The sequence below is a fragment of the Balaenoptera physalus genome (assembly GCF_965194825.1).
Source record: "Balaenoptera physalus genome assembly, chromosome: 6".
Lineage (NCBI taxonomy): Eukaryota > Metazoa > Chordata > Mammalia > Artiodactyla > Balaenopteridae > Balaenoptera > Balaenoptera physalus.
The window spans coordinates 66,390,663-66,414,814 of record NC_138885.1 but is presented as its reverse complement, the minus strand read 5'-3'; the positions used below and the strand labels follow the sequence as shown (position 1 = coordinate 66,414,814).

General features: G+C 43.1%; 1 protein-coding gene across 6 annotated transcripts in view; it reads right to left on the bottom strand.

Annotated features, from left to right (window-relative positions):
• Positions 1-24,152, bottom strand: part of RAPGEF4 (Rap guanine nucleotide exchange factor 4) — a 310,972-nt gene that overhangs the window by 6,727 nt on the left and 280,093 nt on the right. For all 6 annotated transcript variants that reach the window (XM_082465339.1, XM_082465337.1, XM_082465338.1 and 3 more), the window contains 7 exons: positions 23,736-23,833; positions 18,663-18,788; positions 18,072-18,250; positions 15,122-15,212; positions 11,462-11,512; positions 10,585-10,672; positions 10,103-10,167 (listed from right to left, as the gene is read on the bottom strand). In XM_082465339.1, the coding sequence (XP_082321465.1) occupies positions 10,103-10,167; positions 10,585-10,672; positions 11,462-11,512; positions 15,122-15,212; positions 18,072-18,250; positions 18,663-18,788; positions 23,736-23,833 (698 nt within the window). The remainder of the gene's footprint in view (positions 1-10,102; positions 10,168-10,584; positions 10,673-11,461; positions 11,513-15,121; positions 15,213-18,071; positions 18,251-18,662; positions 18,789-23,735; positions 23,834-24,152) is intronic.

The following is a 24,152-nucleotide window of genomic DNA, read 5'->3' as shown; positions in this document are numbered from 1 at the left end:
TGCACTGGGTAATTTCTCATACACAAAGAGGCACTTGGAAAAGTTAGAACTTCACTTTCATAAAGGTTCCTGCAAACCAGCACGTCCGTTGATCAGCATGAGAGATATATTACAAATACCTCCAAGAAAATGTAACATACAATGTATAATTAGCCTCTGATATATGGAGCCCTGAAATAAACAGTAACTACGATAATTTTCCTGCTAATTTACTTTAAGTTGTTTTTTCACTTCTCCAAAGGCTTTGCATCTGAAGGGCACAAGTATATTCCGTGTAGAATTATTGTAATTCTTCAGCTATTGAATGGAGTGTAATTACTGAAAACCCTGGGAAATGCTGCCAGTATGCCCCTCCAAAGAATAATAAAACAATTAGCAGGGGTCAGAAACCTCTTCCTATACCATTTCGTAGGGAGTAATTGTTCTGCTTTTTAGTTCTGAAAGCTAAAACATTTCCTTCTGACTTTGGTTTTGGACTGCTCATTACAGCTATACTCTGAGGCTTCATAATTTTTAGCTCATTATGCAGTTTAAAACGTGAGAACAATTGTTTCAATCAGTAATTTCCAGCTCTGGAGTTCATTCTACCTTTCTAAATCTTTGATTAATTTTAACAATGGTTTTAATTTTGACGTATCCCTTTTAATTGTACTCAAAGATAACTTCAGTTTAACTTTGCGATCCAAATCTGGCTTTGCAATGAGGCCCATTCTTTCCCTTTGAGGTGGCTGCACAATAATGTAATATGTAAACCCTCCGTAACAGCACCCGGACTCCGCTAGCACTGCTGGTCAGTGCAGTTACAGAATGCTTTCACAAGGCCAAAGAAGGGTTAACTTGATTTTTCTAACCCCACCCTCTTTTGCACCCACTGACACATGCGATATTTAATACGCTGCTAACAGCTACAAGGTGCTTTCCTGGGGCTGCAGAAGGAGACTTCAGAAGGCCCCTTCTTCATTTGTCTCCAGGGGCCTAAGGCCATCAAAGCCTGCCTACAAATAATGGCTCCCCACTGTTTAAAGGCATCAGCAACGAGGAGCTCATCACCTCCAAGGACAGCCCCTTGCAGTTTTAGACATGTATGACTACTGGACGTTTCTTTATCATTTTGAGTCCAAGTCCCTTTTCTTTTCTTTTTTCCACATCGTTATTGGAGTATAACTGCTTTACAATGTTTTTTTTTAAAACATCTTTATTGAAGTATAATTGCTTTACAATGGTGTGTTAGTTTCTGCTTTATAACAAAGTGAATCAGCTATATGTATACCTGTGCCCCCATATCCCCTCCCTCTTGCGCCTCCCTCCCACCCTCCCTCCCTATCCCCCTTTGCTTTTCACCCCACTAATCCTAGTTTTGAGCTCTGGAGCCACAACACATGTGTTTAGTTCCGCTTTAACGGGACAGTTCTTCAAATACTTGAAGACAGCTATCACGGACATCTCTTCACCCCCGAGTCTTTTCTGGTTCAGCCTAAATTTTCCCACTTTCTTCAACAGTTTCTCATAAGTTTCAGGTCTCTTGTGGATGGTCTCTAGCGCGGTGCCCTACACTAAGCAAATCATAGAGTGCAGAAGAAACACGATTTTCCTTCCTTGATCTAGATGATGCTACACATCGAAGTCCACGATTTAAAAAGAGCCACACTGCTGACATTTGAACTTATAGTGAATTAAACCTCTCAGCCCCCTTCACTGAGCTTCCTTCTCTATAGATGTGCAGGTGGTTTCTTGGACCAAAGTGGAGGATTTTGCATTTATCTCCACTAAAAGCCATCCAGTTAGTCTTTCTATTCTTCCGCAGGCTTAAGCCTCACATGTCATTTCTGACAGCAGAGGACTGTTTATTCATTGCTGTTCCCAGTGAAGGTTGGCAGAAACTAAGGTTAAAAGACATAGGCTTTATTATCCAACGGCCACAGCAGGGATGAAGCCAAAAGTTATACCCTAGGCTTTGTGGCGCTGCCAGAGCAGGTTGGCCTGCCTGGAGCGGGCCAGGCAACTTTCCTAGCATGCCAGGCCAGTGGGAAAACACCTGATCACTCCAAAGCAGAGCTTCTCATCTTTTTTTTTTTTTTCCCATCCCAGCAAACCTGAGGTCATGACACACTCCTATTAGTAACTGGCTTGTTAAAACAGTGATATGTAATTCAGGGGCAAGGTGAGGGGAACGTGTTCCTTTAGAAGGCACCTGAATCAGTGCAGGTGGGCAGTGTGAGCCCCTCTTCACACCTGACCTGACGCTGATACAGCCCCACCTCCTGCTGGGAAGCCCCACCTTAGGGTCTGCTCGTCAGCCTGCCCTGGAGGATGCTAGCCAAGAAAGCGGTCCACGGTCAGAATGCCAGGCTTCCCCTTGGGAATCCACATTCCAAATTTCCCACAGCCACCACTTTCCTTGGGACTAATTCTAAGTACAGGTTTTCAGAGCTCATTTGCAAGAATTTATATGTTCATACAGTTTTTCATTTACAGGGCTGAGAGGTGGACCCAACTGAAAGCTGATGAATCTCCCTCTGGACGTTAACTCACATGGGGAAGCTCAGAAAGGAAAAATAAGGTAGCAAGAGAAGGCTTCTGTAACTACCCTCAGGTATTTATTTCTTCTTCTTCTTCTTTTTTTCTTCAGTGTTTATGTATTTATTTGGAAGTAATTTCAAACTTCCAGAAAATTTGCAAGAGGAGTCCAGAGAACTTGCATACAACCTGGTGAACGATTCTGAACAAGAACCACCATTTTAAGGGCACTTCCCAGGCATTGGGCCTGTCCTATTCGGCCGCTCACTGGGACAGCTGACCAATGTGAGAGTCTGATCTGGATGAAGGCGTAGACAGTGCATGCCCAATGACACTCTGTCGGGTAGTTATTGCTTTATCAAGCTGAAAACAGAGCGACTCAGAAGCAGATGTCCTGCCTGGGGCCTGAGTTGCAGAGTGACCAGCACAGAGATGCTGTCCAGAGAGGGAGTGGCCAGCTGTACGCACTTGAGCCTGGCCCAGGAGAGAGGCCCTGAGGCTGTGGTCCCAAACACAAATCCCCCTCAAGCTCGGATGCAAGTAATTCCTTCTCCTTGAATCCAATGAGGGGTCAGAGGGGGCTCTTCTCAGCTGAGGTCCTCGGGGCCCCAGCCTCCCCATTTACCTTCTGTGGCACCCTCCCCTCAGGGGCAGGCTGGCCATCTTACACCTTCACTCCTATCCAGATGGTCGATGACCCACCAGGCCTCCCCAGCCGTCTCTGGCTTTTCTGGCCAGCTCTGTACAGACTCTTGTGCCCCGTCTAAGCTCTCCTGTCCCTGAAGAGGAGTGGACTTTTATGTCTGTTTTTCAAGTTCAGGCCAGCAGGCCCTCCAGGCAATACCACCGCGCACTGTTCCTCTCCCAACCTCGTACGCACAGCCAGCTGCCAGACCAGCTTTCCTCTTCTTAGGCCACGCTCTCTCTCTGCTCCAGGTCCCTTGAGAAGGTGCTCCCAGATGTCAGGCGTCTTCTAAACGCCTGCCCTCAGGGGTTTCTGTCTTTCCTTCTGTTGCCCCTTGAGATCTTTGCCCTCCTTGTTCTTAATGTTTGTAAATTGCTTTTTCTTTTCTTCTTTCTGCCCCTACTCATTGGACTCTGCCCCCGTCCATATGCCTATCAAATCTAGGATCTCAGTCAACTACTCCTTGCGTACCATGTGTAAAACCACATTCACACCATTCTGGTTATTTCACTCAGACCCTCATATACTGGGGACAAGAATTTTTTTCCACATGTGTATCTAGAAATATATCTGTCTCTCACCTGCAAAGACTGTGCCCATGACAGCAACCAAGTGGAATTAAATGCAAGGTGAGGACCAGAGATAAAAGATAAAATGGCCCAGGAGCTGAGCCAGTCTTCACCATATGTGTCCCTGAGGAAGAACCCCGGCCCCTGTCCTGTCCTATGGATCTTTAATATCCAAGAGGTGAGTGACATACAGATACAAGCATGTAACAGGCATGATGCTCATGGTGTCTTGTACGTACGATGGCCATGGGGACATGGCAGCTCAGGTGTCTGTGCATGCGCTTGCAGAATACTGTGCATCTCTGCACGCAGGGAAGGACACTGAAGGACTGACACAATTAGCACCACAGGGAGGAGGGTGGACAGAATAGTGTCCAGTGAGGAACAGAAAGCTAAGGGAGCCATTTTGCATAAGGTATCGGTAATATAAAATGCTTGGGACATTCTGCTTAACCAGATTTTCTAATAAAATAGAAAATGCTTTTGGATTAAACCTTTGTTACATAAATTCCTTTATAAATGCTTTAGTGTACTGTCCTATCTCACTAAGTCCAACACTGGAATATAATTGGGTTATTCTTTTACTCAACAAATACTTTTACTCAAGTATTTCTTGCATACTTATGATATGCCAGACATCTTTTTGGGTGCTAGAGAAACCAAACGGATAAGATACCTGGTCTAGGATATTTACATTCTAGTGGAGAAGACAGGCAATGAAGAGGCAATAAAGATCATCTTAGAATGTGAAACCAGCTGTCAAAGCAAGGTTATCTGTTGAGATCCAGCTGTCTGGCAAGGTGTGGATGGTAGAAGAATATTTGAAGGATGGTCAGGGAAGACCACTCGGAGGAGGGACACATGAGCTGAGACCTGAATGATGTGAAAGTGTTAGACTGGTGAAGACTGAAGGAAGACAATTTCGGGCAGAGGTAACAGCTAGTGCAAAGGCCCTGAGGCAGAAAGAAAAAGAAAGAAGGTTGGTCTCACCAACTTGGACTGAATACAGAGTAGATGAAGTGTGAGATGAGGCTGGATGGGTACTCAGGGTAACAAGTCTGGATTTGATTATATTATATTGTATTTAACATGGTTTTATTTTCCTCTGATACAGGAAGTTACCTCTCTTTGCGTTTTTCTTTTTCACATCTTTTTTTTTTTTTAATTGAAGTATAGTTGATTTACAGTATCGCATTTGTTTCAGGTGTACAGCAAAGTGATTTGGTTATGCATATATATGTAAATATCTATATTCTTTTTTCTTTTCAACTACAGTTTATTACAAGATATTGAATATAGTTCCCTGTGCTATACAGTAAATCTTTGTTGTTTATCTTTTTTATATACAGTAGTGTGCATCTGTTAATCCCAAACTCCCAATTTATCCTTCCCCCCACCCTGCTTCCCCATTGGTAACCATAAGTTTGTTTTCTATGTCTGTGGGTCTGTTTCTGTTTTGTAAATAAGTTCATTTGTATCATTTTTTTAGATTCCACATATAAGTGATATCATATGATATTTGTCTTTGTCTGGCTTACTTCACTTAGTATGATAATCTCTAGGTCCATCCATGTTGCTGCAAATGGCATTAATTTATTCTTTTTTATGGCTGAGTAATATTCTATTATATATATATAATATTTTATATATCTGTATATACCACATCTGCTTTATCCATTTATCTGTCAGTGGACATTTAGGTTGCTTCCATGTTTTTGCTATTGTAAATAGTGCTGCTATGAACACTGGGGTGCGTGTATCTCTTCTAATTAGAGTGTTCATCTTTTCTGGATATATGCCCCGAAGTGGGACTGCTGGATCATATGGTAGCTCTATTTTTAGTTTTTTAAGGAACCTCCATACTGTTCTCCATAGTGGTTGTACAAATTTACATTCCCACCAACAGTGTAGGAGGGTTCCCTCTTCTCCACACCCTCTCCAGCATTTATTTGTAGACTTTTTAATGATGGCCATCCTGACTGGGGTGAGGTGGTACCTCACTGTAGTTTTGATTTGCATTTCTCTAATAATTAGCAATGTTGAGCATCTTTTCATGTGCTTGTTAGCCGTCTGTGTCTTTCTTGGAGAAACGTCTATTTAGGTCTTCTGCCCATTTTTTGATCAGGTTGTTTTTCGGTTATTGCGTTGTATGAGTGGTTTGTATATTTTGGAAATTAAGCCCTTGTCGGTCGCATCGTTTACAAGTATTTTCTCCCATTCCATAAGTTGTCTTTTCATTTTGTTTATGGTTTCCTTGGCTGGGCAAAAGGTTATAAGTTTGATTATGTCCCATTTGTTTATTTTTGCTTTTTCTATTGCCTTGGGAGACTGACCAAAGAAAATATTGCTACGATTTATGTCAGAGAATGTTTTGCCTATGTTCTCTTCTAGGAATTTTATGGTGTCATGCCTTATATTTAAGTCTTTAAGCCATTTTGAATTTACTTTTCTGTATGGTGTGAGGGAGTGTTCTAACTTCATTGATTTATATGCGGCTGCCCCGCTTTCCTAACACAACTTGCTGTAGAGACTGTCTTTTCTCTATTGAGACATCTCTTTTATTACTGTTTTGAACTAGTTTATACCCTTTATTGATTTTTAATACTTCATGTATTTATGTTTTATTTTCTTAACTGCATATAATCTCCTAAAGCCAAGGACTACTTTTTGGATTTCCTTATATTTCCTAGCAAAATTGTTTGCCTAGACACTCTACACATATTTAATTGTTTTGAAAAAACATACCCTTTGGGAAATCTGCATTCAGCCCAGTTCATGTATTCTATATAAAGAAGTAAACTTTCAAAGTCCTTTGGTAGATTTCTATTGTGTTGGAAAGGTCTGGGAATTGGGTGGATTTGAACACCTAAAGATTTTTATTTGGAGATTCTTTTTTCCATAGCTTGATATAAGTCCAGTGCTCTCACCGTGAATCTTGTAATAATGTTATTGATGATAGAAGACAAATTGTTGCTAATAATGTAACGGTATGATCAGTGATACAAAAATATAAGGGTTCAAAACATCTCTCTTCCTTTATGAATTAGCTTCTATTAATGTTTCCAGAAGTATAAAGTTTGCCTTAGGCTTCTCTTTCCAAATAAAATGACTATCTTAAAATAATATTCATAAATAAATCCACCTAAATATGGGTGTGTCTGAAATAGAACCAACCTCCTAACACAGCAGCACCTGTGGCTATCAGCATGCTTCATGCAGCCTGGGGTAGTGGCAGCCGGCCAGCATATTATCCTCTGATCCATTGCTAGTCTACTTCCTAAATGTTATAAATATTCATGTATGCCGTAGAAAGCTACAAAGGGCTTTATTCAAACATTTTTTTGAATATTGCTTTATGTTCCCCCCAAAGGAAAGAATGTCTGCTTTTTTTTTTTTTTTTTTTTGGCATAAGGATCAGAGTGTGAATTCTCTTTTGTTCATACGCATAAATCCTGAAAACCAATACGCAACAAATTCTCTAATCCTCATTTCATACCTCGAGGGTGAAGAGGTTCAAAATAAAAACACTTAGGGTTGGCATGGTAGTTCACTGTGACTGTGCAGTGTTGCCACCAAGAAAAGACATCTGTGTTCCCGACTACCCTGGTGACTTCTGCCCCTGGCAGGGGCTGCCTCAGGGGATACAGCCTACCAGCCCCACAAAGGCTGCCAACCTTGGTGAGCATGATGACTGACTGGGGAGCTGCACGGACATGAACCTGAAAAGGGAGACAGACACATCCTTCCCCAGGAATGCAGTAATAACACCAGCCACTAGTGGGAGCTGTAAGTGGTGGTGGTATGGGGGCAGGGGTGGGCTAGTTTATGGGGAGAAAAGGTTGGAAAGTTGGCAACAAGTGCCAGGTGGTCTAAGCCCGGTTTAAAGAACATAATCAAATCTTTTTGAAATTCCAGTTCATTTTTCAGTAACACCTAACTCATGGAAGGGCAACTGTAAAATCCCACTTTCTCATGGTATGATTTATCAAATGAAGTAAAATTGATCACTGCTGGAACAGAGAACAGTATTCTTTCAGTATCCTTTCTCTCCTTTTCTTTCATAGTGATAGAACCCCCTAATTTTGAGTGGGGCACATGTATACCCAAAATAAGAACTACATATTCTAACTAACTAACTTTCTTTTCATGGGACTAAGTTTCTTCTGGCCAATAAAATGTGAGCCAAGGGGTGAGTGCGATTCCAGGTCACATCCTTACATGGAAGAAGCAGGTCTTCATGTTTTTCCTTTTCCCTTCCCTCTAGCTGAAATGGGGGTGGTGGTGGTCCACCATCTTGGATCATGTGGATGGTGAAATGGCAAGACAGGAGAAGGCTGGAGCCCTGACTGCTTCCTGGGGCAGAGCTTCCATACTTGGACATTTAAGTGAGAAAGGAATAGACTTATCTTGCTTAAGCCTTGGCTACCTTAGGTTTCCACTGTTGCAGCTGAACTGCTATCTTAGCTTTACAGTTGCTTTCAATCAGAAGTGGACTTTCTCAGAGCAGGATGTGAAGGACCTCTCTCCTCACTGACAGGCATGTCAGAATCCACTGCTGTGGGCACGAAGTACAGAAACAGGGAAGGGGAACTCGCTTAACATCCACTGAATACGATCTTGACTTCCTTCCCAGGTTATGGATGAGACACACCAAGATCTAAAAACCCAGATAAAACAGCTTTCATCCTCCTTGACAGATATTTTTGCTGTTCTTGTTTGTTCTGTTTAGTTAACTTTAACAATCAAAAGTTCTAAAGCTCAGTCAACTCTTTAGGAAACTCTGACTTCTACGCCTCTGTGCACACGTATATTTTACAGTCAGATGGTTGGCTTAGCCACCCCTTGGTCTGTATTTCTGCCTAAGTGATCCAGAAGGTTCTTTACCTATTTGCTAAATATTTCATTTCTGGACAACAAGTTTTCTTTTGAGAAATCAGGGAAATATGTTTAATTCTCCATACTAATAAGTGAGCAAAGAATGTTTTTACTTTGATCATAGAATGATTAAACCAACACAGTAATAGAGATGTTCCTACCCTACCCTTGGTGTGCAGGGTGGAGGAGAAGACTGCTGAGAAATATTTGCCCTCTAGTACAGGGTGTCTTTGAGGAGTGTGGACTCATGTGCTATTTCCTAAGAAGCTTAAGACACGGGACATAGTGCCCAGCACTTGCTGCAGTTCTTTACCAGGCTGGGCTTTGCAATATGCTCATCCCCAAAGTTGAATGGTATGATCCTTACAGGATGACTGCAGGATGTTTTGAATTCTGGAGTCACACGTAGTAGCTGGATTTCAGGAAACAATTAGAACAGTTTTCTGATAAGAATGCTTACAACGCTGCATGGCTTACAGGAAGCCTTCAATACTCTGGACCCACCAATAATCCCCAGGGGTAGATGGTGTGACCACAATCCCCATTTTCTGTTGGGGAAATTGACCCACGGAGAACTTAAGGGACAGCTACAAAGGGATGAAGCTGAGAACTGACCCTCGTGTCTCCTGAACTCTGAGTTCTGAGCTTTTCCTGTAGCGCCACGTCCATCACTGCAAAGCGAACCCTGGGCACATTCTCACCCACACAGAGATAACACCCTACCACCCCATCCATGCGGGCTGCAGCCAAAGGATTTAGAAGACAATGGAGCATTCCGTGAACATGCACTATGTCGCTAAAGAAAGGCTTTGGCAAGACCTGCCTTATTGCTTCACAGAAGATAAGAAAAGAAACTGCAAAGTAACTAATGCTTTTTCTGGGGGGCGGGGGGAGGCTGGAAAATAGTGACTATGTGCCAGTTCCACACAACTGTTACTTAAAAAAATTTGTTTTTGGTTATGAAGATTTTCAAGTTCCCACTCTGAACCTGGGTGAACTTTACTGGAATAAGCAATACACACTCAGATGACTACTGTATAATAAAGATCCTCTGTAGAGTTGCCTTTTACCTACATGCACTAAAGTCAGCCTCAGCAGATAAACATTTCGAAGGCATCCTGGGGCAGTCTAGCTCCACAAACCTTACAACAAAACAACAACATGGAAGTCACTCTGAAACATTCGTGCATTTTAGCAACAGGCAGCTAAGGACGAAGCACACAGCATAAAAGCTAGCCGCTGCTGTGAGCCGCCGCACAAACACTATTCAATTTCACAAAAGAGAACTGACAGTCTAAAAGAGGTAGCCAATTTGAACTGAATATTTCCACAGCTCCTTTATGTGTAACTAGCTTTTTAACATGGCAGCATATATGGAAATTATTTCCTTTATTAGTACAAATGCAAATTTTATTTTTAAAAAACATCATGGTTAAGGTTATAATACCATACGTACCATTTTTTCAAAGTTTACTAGATTGTCAATGAATGTCTTGTTCCCCTCATGAGTAAATGTCATATCTGCAAAGAAATAAAAGTCACATTCGAATCACTAACAGAAATATGTCACACTAAGAAACCAGAATAGCACATTAGATTATGCTGGAGGATTTGCATGACACTGCAGTTGGAAAAAGCCGATAATAGTTCCTTTTATGTTAGGTGTTTAAGTTTCTAAAGCACTTTCCCTGAGCTTATTAGTAAAATTTCCAAACTAACCCTCTGTTGCACTATCAAGTCTTTCAAACCACGCACAGATCCCTGCTCCTCCAATAATCTTTCCAGCCCTTTCAGAAAAGTCAGGGCTGAGGGGAGATGATGAGGAAGGTGGAAAGATGGGCTCATTCTTCCCAAGGAGGTCAATCGGATTAGGCTCCTGTTCAGTTTCTTCCCCACACACTCACCACTGACTCGGCCTGTGCATTTCCTTGGAATTACCTTTAATGAGCAAAGGCATGAAGGGGATGAGAGGAGGGTCCAGCTTGGCTACCGTCAGCCTGTAGGCCCTGTGGTTTCTTGAAGGATCCTTTAGAGAAACAAAGAGATCCTGGTTAATGACTTGTGACATGTGCACCACCCCCTCTACCTCCCAACACACCCAGCCTTGTCATCTCCCAGTCAGGGAGTTTTGAATCAAGTGTAGCTACAAAAGAAACGTGGCTTTAGTTAAACAAATTGATTTTTGTTTTAAAACAACTTCCTGTATCACATGAAAATAATTTACTTTTTGTTTCCTTTTTTCGTTGAAAGGGAGATACGCCTCTAGGGATCCAGGGGAGAGATCCCCTTTGAGAGCCCGTATGAAATGTAAAACAACCCCCCAGCTGCGAGATTCCCCTTCTCCTGAAGCACAGCCTCCTTCCTGGGAGCCCAGCTCACCCTCCTACCTGCCTTGCATAGCCAGTCCCGACTTGCCTTCTCTGAAACCCTCCATCACTCCTGCCAAGTCCCACTCACTCCTTTTCTGTCCGTTAACACCTCCCAGCCAATGGGGAAAAATAATTTTGGCAAGCCGAGGAAAATGCAGCTTCCAATCCCTAGCTAACCTGTGCTAGATGGAAAGGATCCCATTACACTGCTTTTCTTAGTTACACAAATTGACCTTAGGTGGGACATAAGTCCTCTTTAAGTGAGTACCTGAGGGTGCCATTCATTAGTCGGACATGCTTGTTTTAGCAGCACTAAAATGGGATCATAAACTTCTTAAAGTCATACAAGGACAGATAAAATTTCTGAAATGAGAACTTCAATTCAGCTAATCAGAAATTGGATTAATGCAGACAGTGAACAGAATAAAGGAGCCACTGTCACTTACCATTAAACTTTCAAACTCCGCATAGAACTTCTTGAACTTGCTTGGCAGTTTCTGTTAATGAAATGAAAATGCCACACTCATATGTCAGATTCAATATCTAGACATGTATCATGTGTTACCATTTCTAGGGGAGATTATTACTTTTGGCTCTTAATCAAACATCTCTAAGACAGGCCAGACTGTAATCTGTCTTGTCATTTGAGGATAATCTTAGAGAACTCGTCTTTTAAAAGTCTTAACCTAGTTGAACCAAAACTAACTATGGATGCTTTGGTCTTAACTGCTTTTATAATGTTTTCTGAAATGGGTTATTCATAAAGAGGGCTGCATTCCCAGACTACAAGTGGTTTGGCATTAACCCTCCACTGCTTTAAACTCTCACATTCCCACAATTAGGAATTTAGACCAGAGAATATTAGGATTAACAGTTTTAGAAACTACCTAGGTTCAACCCTCCTCCTCCTTTACAACGTAAGCTACGAGAAAACAGGGATTTTTATCAGTTTTGTTTATTGCTATATCCTGAGGGCCTAAAAGAGTGTCAGGTACATAGTTGAGTGCTCAATACATATTTATTTGACTAGATTAAACCTGTGTTTTATAGACGGAAGAAATTAAACCTCATAGATTAAATGACATGCCAAAGTCACACAGCTGACGATGGTCAGAGCCTCTGTAATTCACATCTCCTGCCTCCTTTTCTATTGCCTCTATCATATGAGCTATGCTTTCCTACACAAGCATTTCTCCCACAGGATTTCTCTGCGTTGCTATAATACAAAAATAGATAGTTCTATCAGTTTAGTAATTTCTCATGGTTATATTTTGGCATATGATTCAATACCGCACATTTACACCGTAGGTCAATGATGAATCATCTTTCAATCTATTGGTTCTCACTTTGCTTAGGTCCTGAGCTTATAGTAAAGCTGAACTTTTCTCTTCTAACAGGGTCACACCAAGACATAGCACCGTGATGTTCCCCATCCTGAGACCGTGGAAGTGCTGACCAAGTCCTGGGCCTTGAATGCCCCGCTCAGCTCTGCTTCATGCAGTGAAGTCTACCATCAACAACTGACTCACCCCATCAGGCCTCTGCAATCCACCCCAAAGCTCCTCTCTCTCCTTTTTCTCTCTTCTCTGAATGGGTTTGTCATATTCCCATTTGAACACTGTAAACCATCTTATATTGTTTCTAGGAACTAGTCTCCTTATAACCTCTAAACTCATTGTCCTAGTGCCTCTTTTCAAGTTGGGTTTCAGGGAAACCTGATATCCTTGTTTAGCGGGAGAAGTTCAAAGGGATGAAGGCTGGGATGGGCATCAAGGGATACAAGGGTCTCATGCTCCACGGAGTGTCCAGATCACCATGCTAGGCGATAACTTTACGTGAACACAGACAATTTACAAAATCAGGAGCGAACGACATTTTTGGTTAGATCTATCACTCTAGTTCTCTTTCTGCGCTTAGCTGACTTTTGGGTCAAAAGCCAGAGTGCATATGATAATAAAACATGTGGGTCTTAATATTATTACCTATCCACATCCCATGCTTTCGGAGCAGGGGTTCTCAACTGGGGGCAATTTTGTACCCACACCCAGGGATATTTGGTGATGTGTACAGACCTTTCCTGTTGTCACAGCTGGGGTGGATGGAGGGAGAGGCGCTACTGGTATACAGTAGATTGAGGCCAGGGGTGTTGCTAAGCCTCCTACATGGTGCAGGACATCACCCCCACCCCCCCGCCCTGCCCCGTACAACAAAGAATGATCCTGCCTGAAGTGTCAACACCACTGAGGCCGAGAAACTCGGCTCTGGGTTCTTACTCCCACTGGCTTTATCTCAGATGGGTCTTTCCCCTCTATGCTGGACCATTCCCTTTGCCGCATGGCTTCACTCTATTTTCTGTTTTGTTCATTGACTGTCTCACACGTGTTTTCTAGTTCCCAGAGGGCAGGCACGATTTCTCGCGTTGCTCCTGCTGCCATCCTGCTACTCACTGTTGTCGTGTGGGAAGCACCTGGGAGGGTCTTGGCAAGTCCAGGCAGATAAACCCAAATCAAAGACGCTTAAGAATGAAAGCTCTTCCTACAGAATGATCCAATTACATTTCACCTTAAGAGATAAAGGCTTATAAATGATGAAAGGTGACTCTCCTCTTTTCAGCAATACGCAAGGATGGAAACACAAGCTCACAGGCTGATGTGCTCCTTCCTCTCCCTGTGGAATGAACGACTGGCCGATAAACTCTCTCCCTTTGCTGCCTATCCCCCCCGCCCCCCAAGCAGCCTCCTATTTCTCTCTTTAGACCAGGAAAGGGGATTCTGAGAGTGTTTCCCCCATGCCACGGCCTTAATGTCTAGCTGCTGTTATGTGCACCTATACCTGGCCTTCCCGGACCCCATGAGGCATTATACCTTCTTTGATTTCCCAAACCATCTGGACTCCGTGAGAGAGTTAAAAGCTGGAAACAAGTTGGGGAAAGCAGACTCTCTGAGCGGGAACCCTAGATCTCCAAAGATTCCAAGAGCTCTGGGCTACAAGAAGGGGAGGCTTGCACCCTGGCTTCATTGCTTAGATTTACTGGCAGCACTAACTTTTCCTAGCTGCAAGATGACCCAGCCAAATGGCATGCAGGCCTCACCAATTCCCTCATTCCTATATTCAGGGGATGAGCTGCTGGGAATTTTCAGAGAAACCCAAGACAGAAGGACCTGTGAGGACCTGTCCTATAAACAGTGGAAACATTGAGGAGGAACAGAGGAAGAAAACAGTTTCAAGAGGGAAGTAGGGAAGAAAATGTTTCAAGGAAAACATTTAGAGATGCAAACAGCTGCCTTTGGTGCCTTTTTACAGCATCATTGCAAATTAAGATCTGTGGTACCTACTCCTTGCTCTCTTTTTGTGTCCCACTTACACATACTTTTTATTTTTAGAAAGAGTCTATTTTCGTGTGTATGTTCTATTAGAGATTAATATTTCTTTGACTACATACCACATGTAAGGGGTCAGGCATATTTTGAGTACTTAGCGAATGAAAAATGAAGCTGTTCTCTAGCACAAATAACCAACTATCAACAAACCATTAATTGTATTTGCTACAGAAATTCACGACACACCTGCATAACTTTTGCACCAAACCGAATTCTAGCCAACTGTTGCTCCTCCATACACAGAGAGGTCTGCTAGGTAGTTAGGAGATACTTGGTACTCAGCTGGGCCAAACTGTTGGCCTTCTGGTTAATTCTTCCAGGAGCAAAATGACTACTGGGATAAAAATGGATCTTCTGTCCTCTCTTAATTACAGATAAGGCTTATTTAAAAAGCAAGAAGCAGACATTTCAGAGAACAATACGATCTATGAGCAAGATGAAGTCATCCAAGCAGTGCTATACCTAGGAACTAGACTTATTATTATTTACATTGTATAGTCCAGGAAGCTGAGACCCCCTCATCCCCTCCCCCCTCTACAAAAGGACAGTGCCTTTTAAAATTCACACTCTGAGGCAAAAGGAGACAGGTCACCTCCCTCAAAGTGTCCCACCTTCCCCATTGTTAATACAAACATGAGTGATATTTCTATAAAAAAAGGCTCACTGGTGAGCCTGTGTTTTGACTCTTAAGGCAAAAGTCGCAGCTGGATCTCAGCTGAAGCTTACCTCCCATGTTAGTGCCAAGCGGCTCACAGCAACATTGCTTAGTCCCATGACGATGGCAAAAAAGGAATTCAGATTCTTGTACTCCTTACAGCTGAAACACAAGAGGCACATACTGGAGTAAAATGCCACTTTTGAGTGAGATAAAAAAACTTAGAGTTCTATTTTCTGATGGTCATTAATATTCAGCAGGACTCCTTTATGAGAGCAGGCAATGACAGATTTAATGCTCTGTGTAAGTTCCACTTGGGTGACCGTGCTCTGCTGTTTGATTTCTCACTGTAATTTTAGAAAGGTGATGGTTTGGGCCATCTAGGTTCAGGTTTTGAGGAGGAAGTTCAAGACACCTACCCTAGGGATTGCTATTGTAATCCCAAAGCTTGCTAAAAGCCTTGTTGGACCTGGAGGGAGACATCTCACGGGCTAGGAAGAGAGAAAGCAAAATGTCCTTGGAGACTTCCAGACTTTCAGGCTGAAGCTGGACACCTCAGGCTCTGGCAGCATGAAAGGGAACTACGAAAATCACACTGCTGCAGCCGCCAGGGCTTCTACCTGCCATGCAAATGCTTCTAATTTGTTGAAAAATATCAACTTATAAATCATGATCCCTATATAGCTAATAACCTAAACTGACCAAAAAATGACCTTACTTTGTTTTACCAATGTCGATGAAGCGGATCATTTTGAATCTGTACTTATGCCATTATTAGCTTTTATGAATATATATTTGGGAAGAAGAATATTGTGGAACAAGACCAAAGGTTCTTATTAGAATGCAATATTTAGCCCAGGTACTTGGTTTAACTTAAAAAAAGAAAAAAAAAGGAATCTTCGACTTCTTTATACCAGCTCCTTGCAAAGGGAAAGAAGAATTCATTTTGCAAGGAGCGCGAATCCTTTACCACAAATCAGTATGGTTATCTAAGTTGACTACATCATAATTAAATCTTCTTTGGATTAGCATTTTCGCAAAAGGCTAATTAAATTGTTGCATTTGCTGCCTGTGTACTCCTTGCAGAGTGATTCATAAATGGTCCGTGTGGAAATGGGAAAACAGATTTAGAGAAGATACGTTGTATCTCATGCACTGCTGAGGAAGCAAGCGGGGCCTTCGATGGGCCGGGGCGGTGGCTCTCAGGTCAGGGGCTGAGAGCAACTTCAGAGTCCCTGGACTGAAGGCAGCGAGGCTGGTCATGGACACGTTTGCCTTTGTCCTATCTGTGCGATCATGAAAGCACACGCAGGACTGCAGGGCTGCCTTTCTGCTCGCTGCTCTGGTCACCAACTAACTTTATCACCTTAGGTAAATCACGAAATTTCTCTCTGCCTCAGTCTCCTCACCTGTAAAAGGCGAGGATAACATTTGGACCCCCAACTTCACAAAGTTCTGGGCAGGTCAAAGAGCTTCAATAGAATATATTGAAATTCTCTAAAAATATCACGTAAAACATGCCAACTGCCACTAGGTTTAAGATCTCATTCGTGTAGATCTTGGTTTCTGAGTCTACAATCTTCTCCAGCTGGGTTGTGTGAAGCGTTCTACTGTGTAGGACAGCGCAGCTTAAATAACGGTTAAATGACATAAACCAATTTATTCCGAAGGCCAAATCCACCCATAATCAGAAGGAAGAGAGATAAGAAAGGCAAAGACATTTAAAAAAATTCCTGAGTTTCTGAAAGGCTCTCCTATGTTGCCCTGTAAAATAGCAGGATTAGGCCCCCAAAGGTTTTCTGGTCTCCACGTCTGTGTGCAGACCTCCTCTCTCCTCCCTTGTTGCACTCAGCCCTGCCAGGCTAAGGTGAGGAGAGAATGTGCTCCTGCTAGCAGGGAAACACATGCTGTCACAGTTTCCAGTCATCTCCTTCCAAGTAAACGGAGGCATTTGTCCCCTGCGATAAGCCTATTCAGGCTCCAGGGGAAAGTGGCTACACTCTGAACCAGAAATTCATAAGCAACATTTTACCAAATCTTTCTTTCAAAAGGCAGTTTTTCCAAATTAAGAGATACCAGCATTTGAATCCAAGAGATCTGGATATCCCGTTGAACTCCCAAATTTTGGCAAAATAATTCAAGGCATTTGGCAAGCTGATATGTGTAAAACGTCAAGCAGCGTTTGCTTCTTTGTTTAGCCCTGGAAATCAGACTCTGTATGGGATCTAAACTATTTGGCTCAAGAAAACTGCCGAGCTGGGGTCACTTGTGCTCCCCACCTTCCCGTGCTAGAGCTCCCTGGGTTGAGAAAGGAAAGAAGTCTCCCAGCCACAGCCGCATTTAGCATTTTATTTTTAGCACTGTGGTGATACCAAAAACAGGGAAGTAAACAGGAGGCTGTCAGGCATATCTAAATAGCAGGAGAAGATTAAATTCATTTCAGGGAGAAATCTAACTGGCCCCTGCAGTAAATAAATTGTTTCCCATGAAGTGCTGTTAAATAGAATATTTATAAGATGCTTGCTCTTTCTGATGTTTATGGAGATGATTTTCATGGACCAGGTTAGCTCGCCTTTATGCATTTTATGGATTTTATCCCGGCTGAGTCGGATGCACGGTTGTACATGCATGTTCCCACTGCCCTCTACTGGCAAGAACGTGTCGAGTTAGACCTGGACTCGCCCAGCCTTTCAAACAGAATTTTGTGCAGCAGAACTTTGCTGAAGGAGTCGTTTACGCGGAAGGAGGTGCAAAGTCTGAGTAGTTCAGAGCAAAAAGAGGTCACGATTTTAACTCGAGCATCAGGGCTGCAGGATGTTAATTTATATATTGGTGTCAAGTATTACAAAAGCTAGACAAAACACATCTTTCGCAAGAGTTCAGTGATTCTTACGCCCCTCTGGTTGGTCCTGGCACATAAGGAGACTTTATATCTCACTTTTCTTTTTAAGGTGTAATCTAAGGGGACAGAATGAAAACACAGCTCAAACGTTTTTCTCTCCCCAAGTGGATGATACTTACTGGGCCGCGATCTTAATGAATTTTTTTAAGAGCTGAACACGCTTGCTAGGCTGGGAACAAAGGCAAATCTCAGTGACAACCCAAAACTGAATTTCATTAAACCTCCTCAGGAACAAATCCAAGTTTGCTGTGGTCTTTTTAAAATGATGCCTTCCAAATGTGTGATAGATTAGCTCCAGCTAGAAGAAAGGAAAACAATGTCATGTCTTTGTTTTTAAATCAAAACACCAACTTGGCTCCTCCATTTGACGTGACAAATTGATACTGGTCAGCAAATGTGAATACAGTCACTGACCAGGATTCAACTTGAACTTCAACTTGAAGATCTTAATGGCTCAATGAGGCTTGTTGAATCTGTAACTATAAACTAGGTGCCACTGGCTTAATATACTCAGGAAGACAGAGCTTACTGTAAATCATAAAGATTTTTCTTTAACACTTAAAGGCTTTATAACAGCCTTTATTAATATACTCAGTGATTTTAAAAAACCCTCGTGTGGCTTCCACATTGCAGCACGTATTAACATTTACAGGCTGCATCCAGAATTGCCACGATCCCTGCGAATGAATGCCCTAAATGGAGCACCTTACCTCATGCACACAGCTGAAGAGGTCCCAATCATAAACTGTCATCTGGTATGCCAAATCTTTGGAGCTCATCAGTTCAAAAGTTCCCATTGTTCCAACAGTTGGGCCCTCCTGCTCTGGCAAGGGAGTCTATGAATAATAATGCAAAAATGTATCGGAATCTCAAAACAGACGCGCTGAGTGCTGTCAGGACTTTGAGGGGAAAGGATTCTGGAGAGGCTTTCAGGAATATCTTGAAACTGATTTTACCCAGAGGAGAAAAATGCCTTTGCTTTTAATGCTCACTTGCTTCCGTGCCATTTTTATAGTAATCATCATCACTCTAGTCAATTCCACTGACTGAAAAATGTGGACCATGGCAAATAAGATTCAGTGAAGACTGACCCATGAAAGTTCTCTTCTGCGTGGGCCTGGGAGCTCCCTGGGAATGATTCCTTTCCCCTGACAAACATGTAAGCAGTTCTTAAGGACTTTCTTCTCCGATTTCCCACTGAAGCCATTCCAAAGCAGGTACTGGCACGGTGGTTTTGGATGTTTAGCTCCAGCGCTACTTACTATTGCAGGGGCTGGTGACAGTGGTAAAGTTGCTGCATCTCCATTTCTCATAACACACTGCCTGGGGTACTAGGTGACAGAGGGCTATGTGATTACATGTGATTATATATGATGTCCAATAGCTCCACTTTCTGAGAGATGCTGAGCTAGGAATGATAGTCACATGGTCATGGTGTTTTGGGCTAGGCATCAGAAAACTAAACTCTGCTACTTTCTGGAAGACCATTGGTCAAGACTTTCCATCCAACTTACTTATCTCATTTTTATTTTACGGGAAATGAGTTATAGTGCTTTTCCTTAATAAGATGAATGGTTTGTATATATTAGAAACACGTATAATATATTAATACCTATTGATCTATAATAATATGTTTAAAGTTACAAAAGGTCACACGAATTAAAAGATAATTTCCCCAATATGATGCTAAACATATCTGGATATTCAATATTTATGTTGGAAGTACTAATATCGTTCACGTTCTATCATCATCATGATTATAATCATCACCTATAACCTTGACATTCTATGAATGGCCACTGCATTCCGGGCATTTGAAAGTTTGCAGTTTACAAAAGGAGTCAGCCCTGACCAGCAAGTACAGCACTGCACGCCAGTAAAGAGTCAGCTGCTGGCATTCATTTGCACGTAAAAGGGATGGACAGAAGCATCAAAAAAACACCTGACTCCCAGATACACGGAGAAACAGGTGAGGAAACATGAATGGGCTTTTTGAGAGTTAGCAGGCGTTTGGAATGAATGTGTGGCCTGAAGAGGTTCTTGGAGAAAGAGATGGGCTTTAAAAGATGAAACAGACAAAACTGGGTGGGTTTAGAATGGCAAAGTTTCCCCTCAGTATCCAGGATGGTCTGTCATAGGTTGAAGGATGGCGTGAGAGGCATGAAGATGGGGAAGCTGTCATGAAACTTACTTGGCAGGAACAGAGAGCTCAGGGGAACCAAATGGATGGCTTGAACAGCTTTAGAAAGTCTTTGAGTACCAGATGGGAGTTAGGGTTTTGAAACAGACCAGGTTAGTGCCAGTTTTAGACAGCAACAGATTCTACATGTAAACCCCACTCTAATTACATAGACTTGGATGATTCCCTAATCTCTTGACTGTCTGTTTCTAGCTCTGATGAGTTGGGGCCCCAGTATCTAGTACCTAGGCTTGTTAAGGGAACTGGATGGGAATGATTTAAGTGTAGCACGTGAGCACAGTGCCTAGCACAGAGGAGGTCCCCACCGTCCCCTCCAAATTAGTTCCCTTCCCAGCTGTGCTGCACCAATGCAGAGGTACAGGGAAGTGTGATGAGTACAGGACCCGGATGTACGAGCCAAATACTGTTGTTCCTGACTCACTTTATGCAGGGCACAGACAGCGTGGAAGAAAAACCATTATTCCAAAGTTTTAAAACTTAGGGAACCGACCTGAAGCTGATGGGCAGGTAGCTTATGGAAGCAAATAAGGAGAATGGTTTCAAGTGGGGTAGGTCTCAGAAATGTCGGGGAAGCTTTTAAACACTTGGTGCAAGAACTCTGTCTCAGGCTCAGACTGGCTGTCCACATTCTGCCTTCCCTCTCGCCCATGTGCTCTGCTGTGGACCTGCCCTCTATTCCTTGGGTTTGCTCTCTCCTCAGTCTAACTGGCTCCTTATCTCTTTCCCTTGAGGTCTTATGGCTTTTCACAGAGGGGATAAATTAACCCAACAAATACAGGGAAGATGCCATTAAATTCTTTTAGTCATGGAGGCTGGTATATCATCCTGAATCCCTTTTGAGAGAAAAAGAGAAACCCCTGTTGAATCTCTACTTGTTTTGAGTGAACAGGGCTCACCAAGCAAAGGGCAGGCCGACCCCTTCCCTCCGTGAACCACCAGAGAGGCAATCTGAGTAGCACGGAGGGCTCCTCTAACTGAAGTGGGGAATTAACATGCTGGCCCCATAGGGAGCAATTCCTTGGACCATTTTCTTATAGATATCCCTGTGGAAATTTCCTTACAGATGAAGTGTAGCAGAGCCTATGTAGGGTCTGCATTACACAGACAGATCTGAAAAGTGCCCACACAGAGGCAAAGAACTCCTATAGACTGATTCTCTCTCTCTGCTCTTTTTGAGAGCTGATTTCTCTGTTAAGCCTGGATGGTGGTGATTGGGAGAATAGCACTGTTACCCTCCCATTGTCCAGATGAGGAAACTAAGACATTAAAAGGATGTGCTGATTGTCAGTGACAAAGAGATGGCTAAAGCAAGCTGCCACCTCGGCATCCTCTTTCCTCGTGCTCCCACACCTCTGTGCCTAGCTCTGCAATGGCACTTGTCACATTGGATACTCATTACACTCTGGTGTCCCACACTATACTGTGAGCTCCCTGAGGCACAAGGACCATGATGGATTCATCTTCAAGACCATCCTAGAGCCAGAATCATCCGCCTGGAATGATACAGTATAGGCTCTAAATAAAAACCTAAGGAGCTAGTGAATGGATAAAAGTATTTAGAACGAAATTACAGTGCCATGGGGTTTTATTGTAAGTTGCTCTATACTGACATTTATGTTTAAAATGTCAAGAAAGCTCTAGAATCCAAGCCCTTAAGCAACTGGGATAAATGACTGGCACTCGACGAATTCTAGACAACACTTCAGCACTACAGTTTGTTCTGTTCCAGGCTGTCTGTGCTAGTTTCATCTCCCAATCTGACCATAATTGTCTTAAGGGCAGAGGCTCTGGGGACCCTGGTTTAGTGTCACACGGAAGCTAGCACTTCATAAGTATGTGTTGATGGATCAAAGGTTTGGCCAACATTCTGTCCTGCAGGGGCATCCTGTATACGACTCTTCCAGATGGACCGTCCTCAAAGAAATCTTTAGAAAGCCAGAAAAGGAGCTCCGTGCCTACAGTTTTGTGAGGCAGAGGGGCAGCTCGACCACTCCTTAGAAACAACAGCATAGCCGGCAGCCCAGTGAATGGCAGAGCACCGACAGGGAAGAAGTTAAGCAAGTTCACGTCTGGGTACTTGCTGCAAAGTAAACTCCCTGCAATTACTCCGGCCTTAAAATGGAAGACTAGCAAGGAGTAAGAACTGGTAAGGCTGCAGGGTTGTGTGCAAATAAACAGAGGCTTAGAAAGTTAGTATCTGCCCCACAGGGAGCTGGAGATGGTCCACACTCTCCATCTCTACACCGCATCATCGGACACTGCGGCCAAGAACCAGCTGGCAAGAGAGGCCCGAGCGCTGTGTGGCAAACACATCACGTGGCACCTTTGGCAGGGCTCCGGCTGAACTGGCTTTTGGTGGCTTTCGCTTCCAGAAGAGAGCAGTGTAACTCATCCACGCCATGTCCCCCCCCACCCCCCCCAATCCCTCAATACCGGGAAATATTTATTTTTCAGAAAGCCATGAATGTAGATGATGAAAAATATATGAAAAGGACGGTGAGCAGACTCAGATCACACGGCGCTGGTGGCTGAGTGAGGCAGGGGAGCTCACGGGCCCGACGGCTGAGGCGGGAGCAGGAGAGCTCACGCCCCTTCTGTGAAGCTCCCCTCCAGGTGAATTCAAGATGTTGCGAAATCTGCTCAACTGTGAGACAGCGCACAAAATAGCTCTCCCCAAACGAGAAGGTCAGAATCATGATGAGGCTAAACAAGCCCTAAAAAGTCCAAGGAGGGGAATCTTGATTTACCTACAATGTCTGATCTGATTAAATTGAATGTATTCATGCGTCACTTATGTAGTTAAGTTTTCCCCCTAAAACGCAATGCAGTTTCCCTAATAGCGCCCGTGTTGCACTTTTCTTGGTAAAGAAGCCCGGTGTACCTAAAGATGGAAAAAACTAGTCCTCTATCCCCTGAACTGGCCCCATGGGCTCTCTGAGATACTCTAGTAGCTGCTCACTTCTACGCCTGTTACAGGAGAAATAGAAATGAACCCTACCAGCTGCAAAAAGGAGAGAGGGCCAGTCACTTATTAGCAAGGGATTAAGCCTTTACTCACAGAGAGCTGGGTGGGGCCGCGAACACTGTTTTGGAGCCTTAGGAAAGACAGCTGGCCTCTGAGATTTCCTACACAAGTTGGAGAGAGCCCTTTCAGGGAACAGCGTTTTCCCTGGACCGGAGAGTAGCTCTGCCATAATGCATTTCTACATCCCCCTAAGGGGTAGGATAAATTGCAACATCTTGTCTTAAAACATTATTTCTATCCTGGTCTCTAAGTATTCAGATTCTTAATAGTAATATTTAAATCGGGGACATTTCAAGGACGTGAATTACTACAAAGAGTTCTGAAAGCTGAATCATGCCCCAACAGTGGTGTTAACTTGGCGAATTTCCACAAAGGAAAATCTAAAGCTCAGAGCATCTCAAATGAACACCTGAGGCTTACCTAATAGACTGCAGAAAAGAAAAAGACAAGTAGCATTCAAGATTTTTTAGCAACTAGGTTCAACGTGACTGCAAAATTAAGCTCCAGACAAGTTTTTCTGATTGCAGACGCTGCTCTGAGGTGGCCATCCACACCTACCAGTGAATCGAATTTCTCTCGCGGGCAAGCAAACAGGCGTCCATTAATAGTGAGCGTCGTAAATACTGAAACATCATTAGGTTTGAGCACCACCTTTTCTGTGAACATAAAAAGCAAGAGATTGCCTATTAAAGGCACCTGAGATTTGCTGCACTGCCCTAATCACACCAACAAATTGTCAGCTTGGTGAATTACCGGAACACGCAGAGTGACTGCATAAAATACAGTACTGAAGGAACCCACTGAATAAAAAAGACACAGCATTCATGCAGGCACACGACACTCAGGATGCCGTCAGAAATGACCACAAAACAGGAATGGAAGTACCCGAGGGTCAATTCACCCAGTTCTGCATACAAAAACCACACCTGCTATTTAAAAAACAAGTTACGCTTCCAGATGGTAATAACGCCCAGC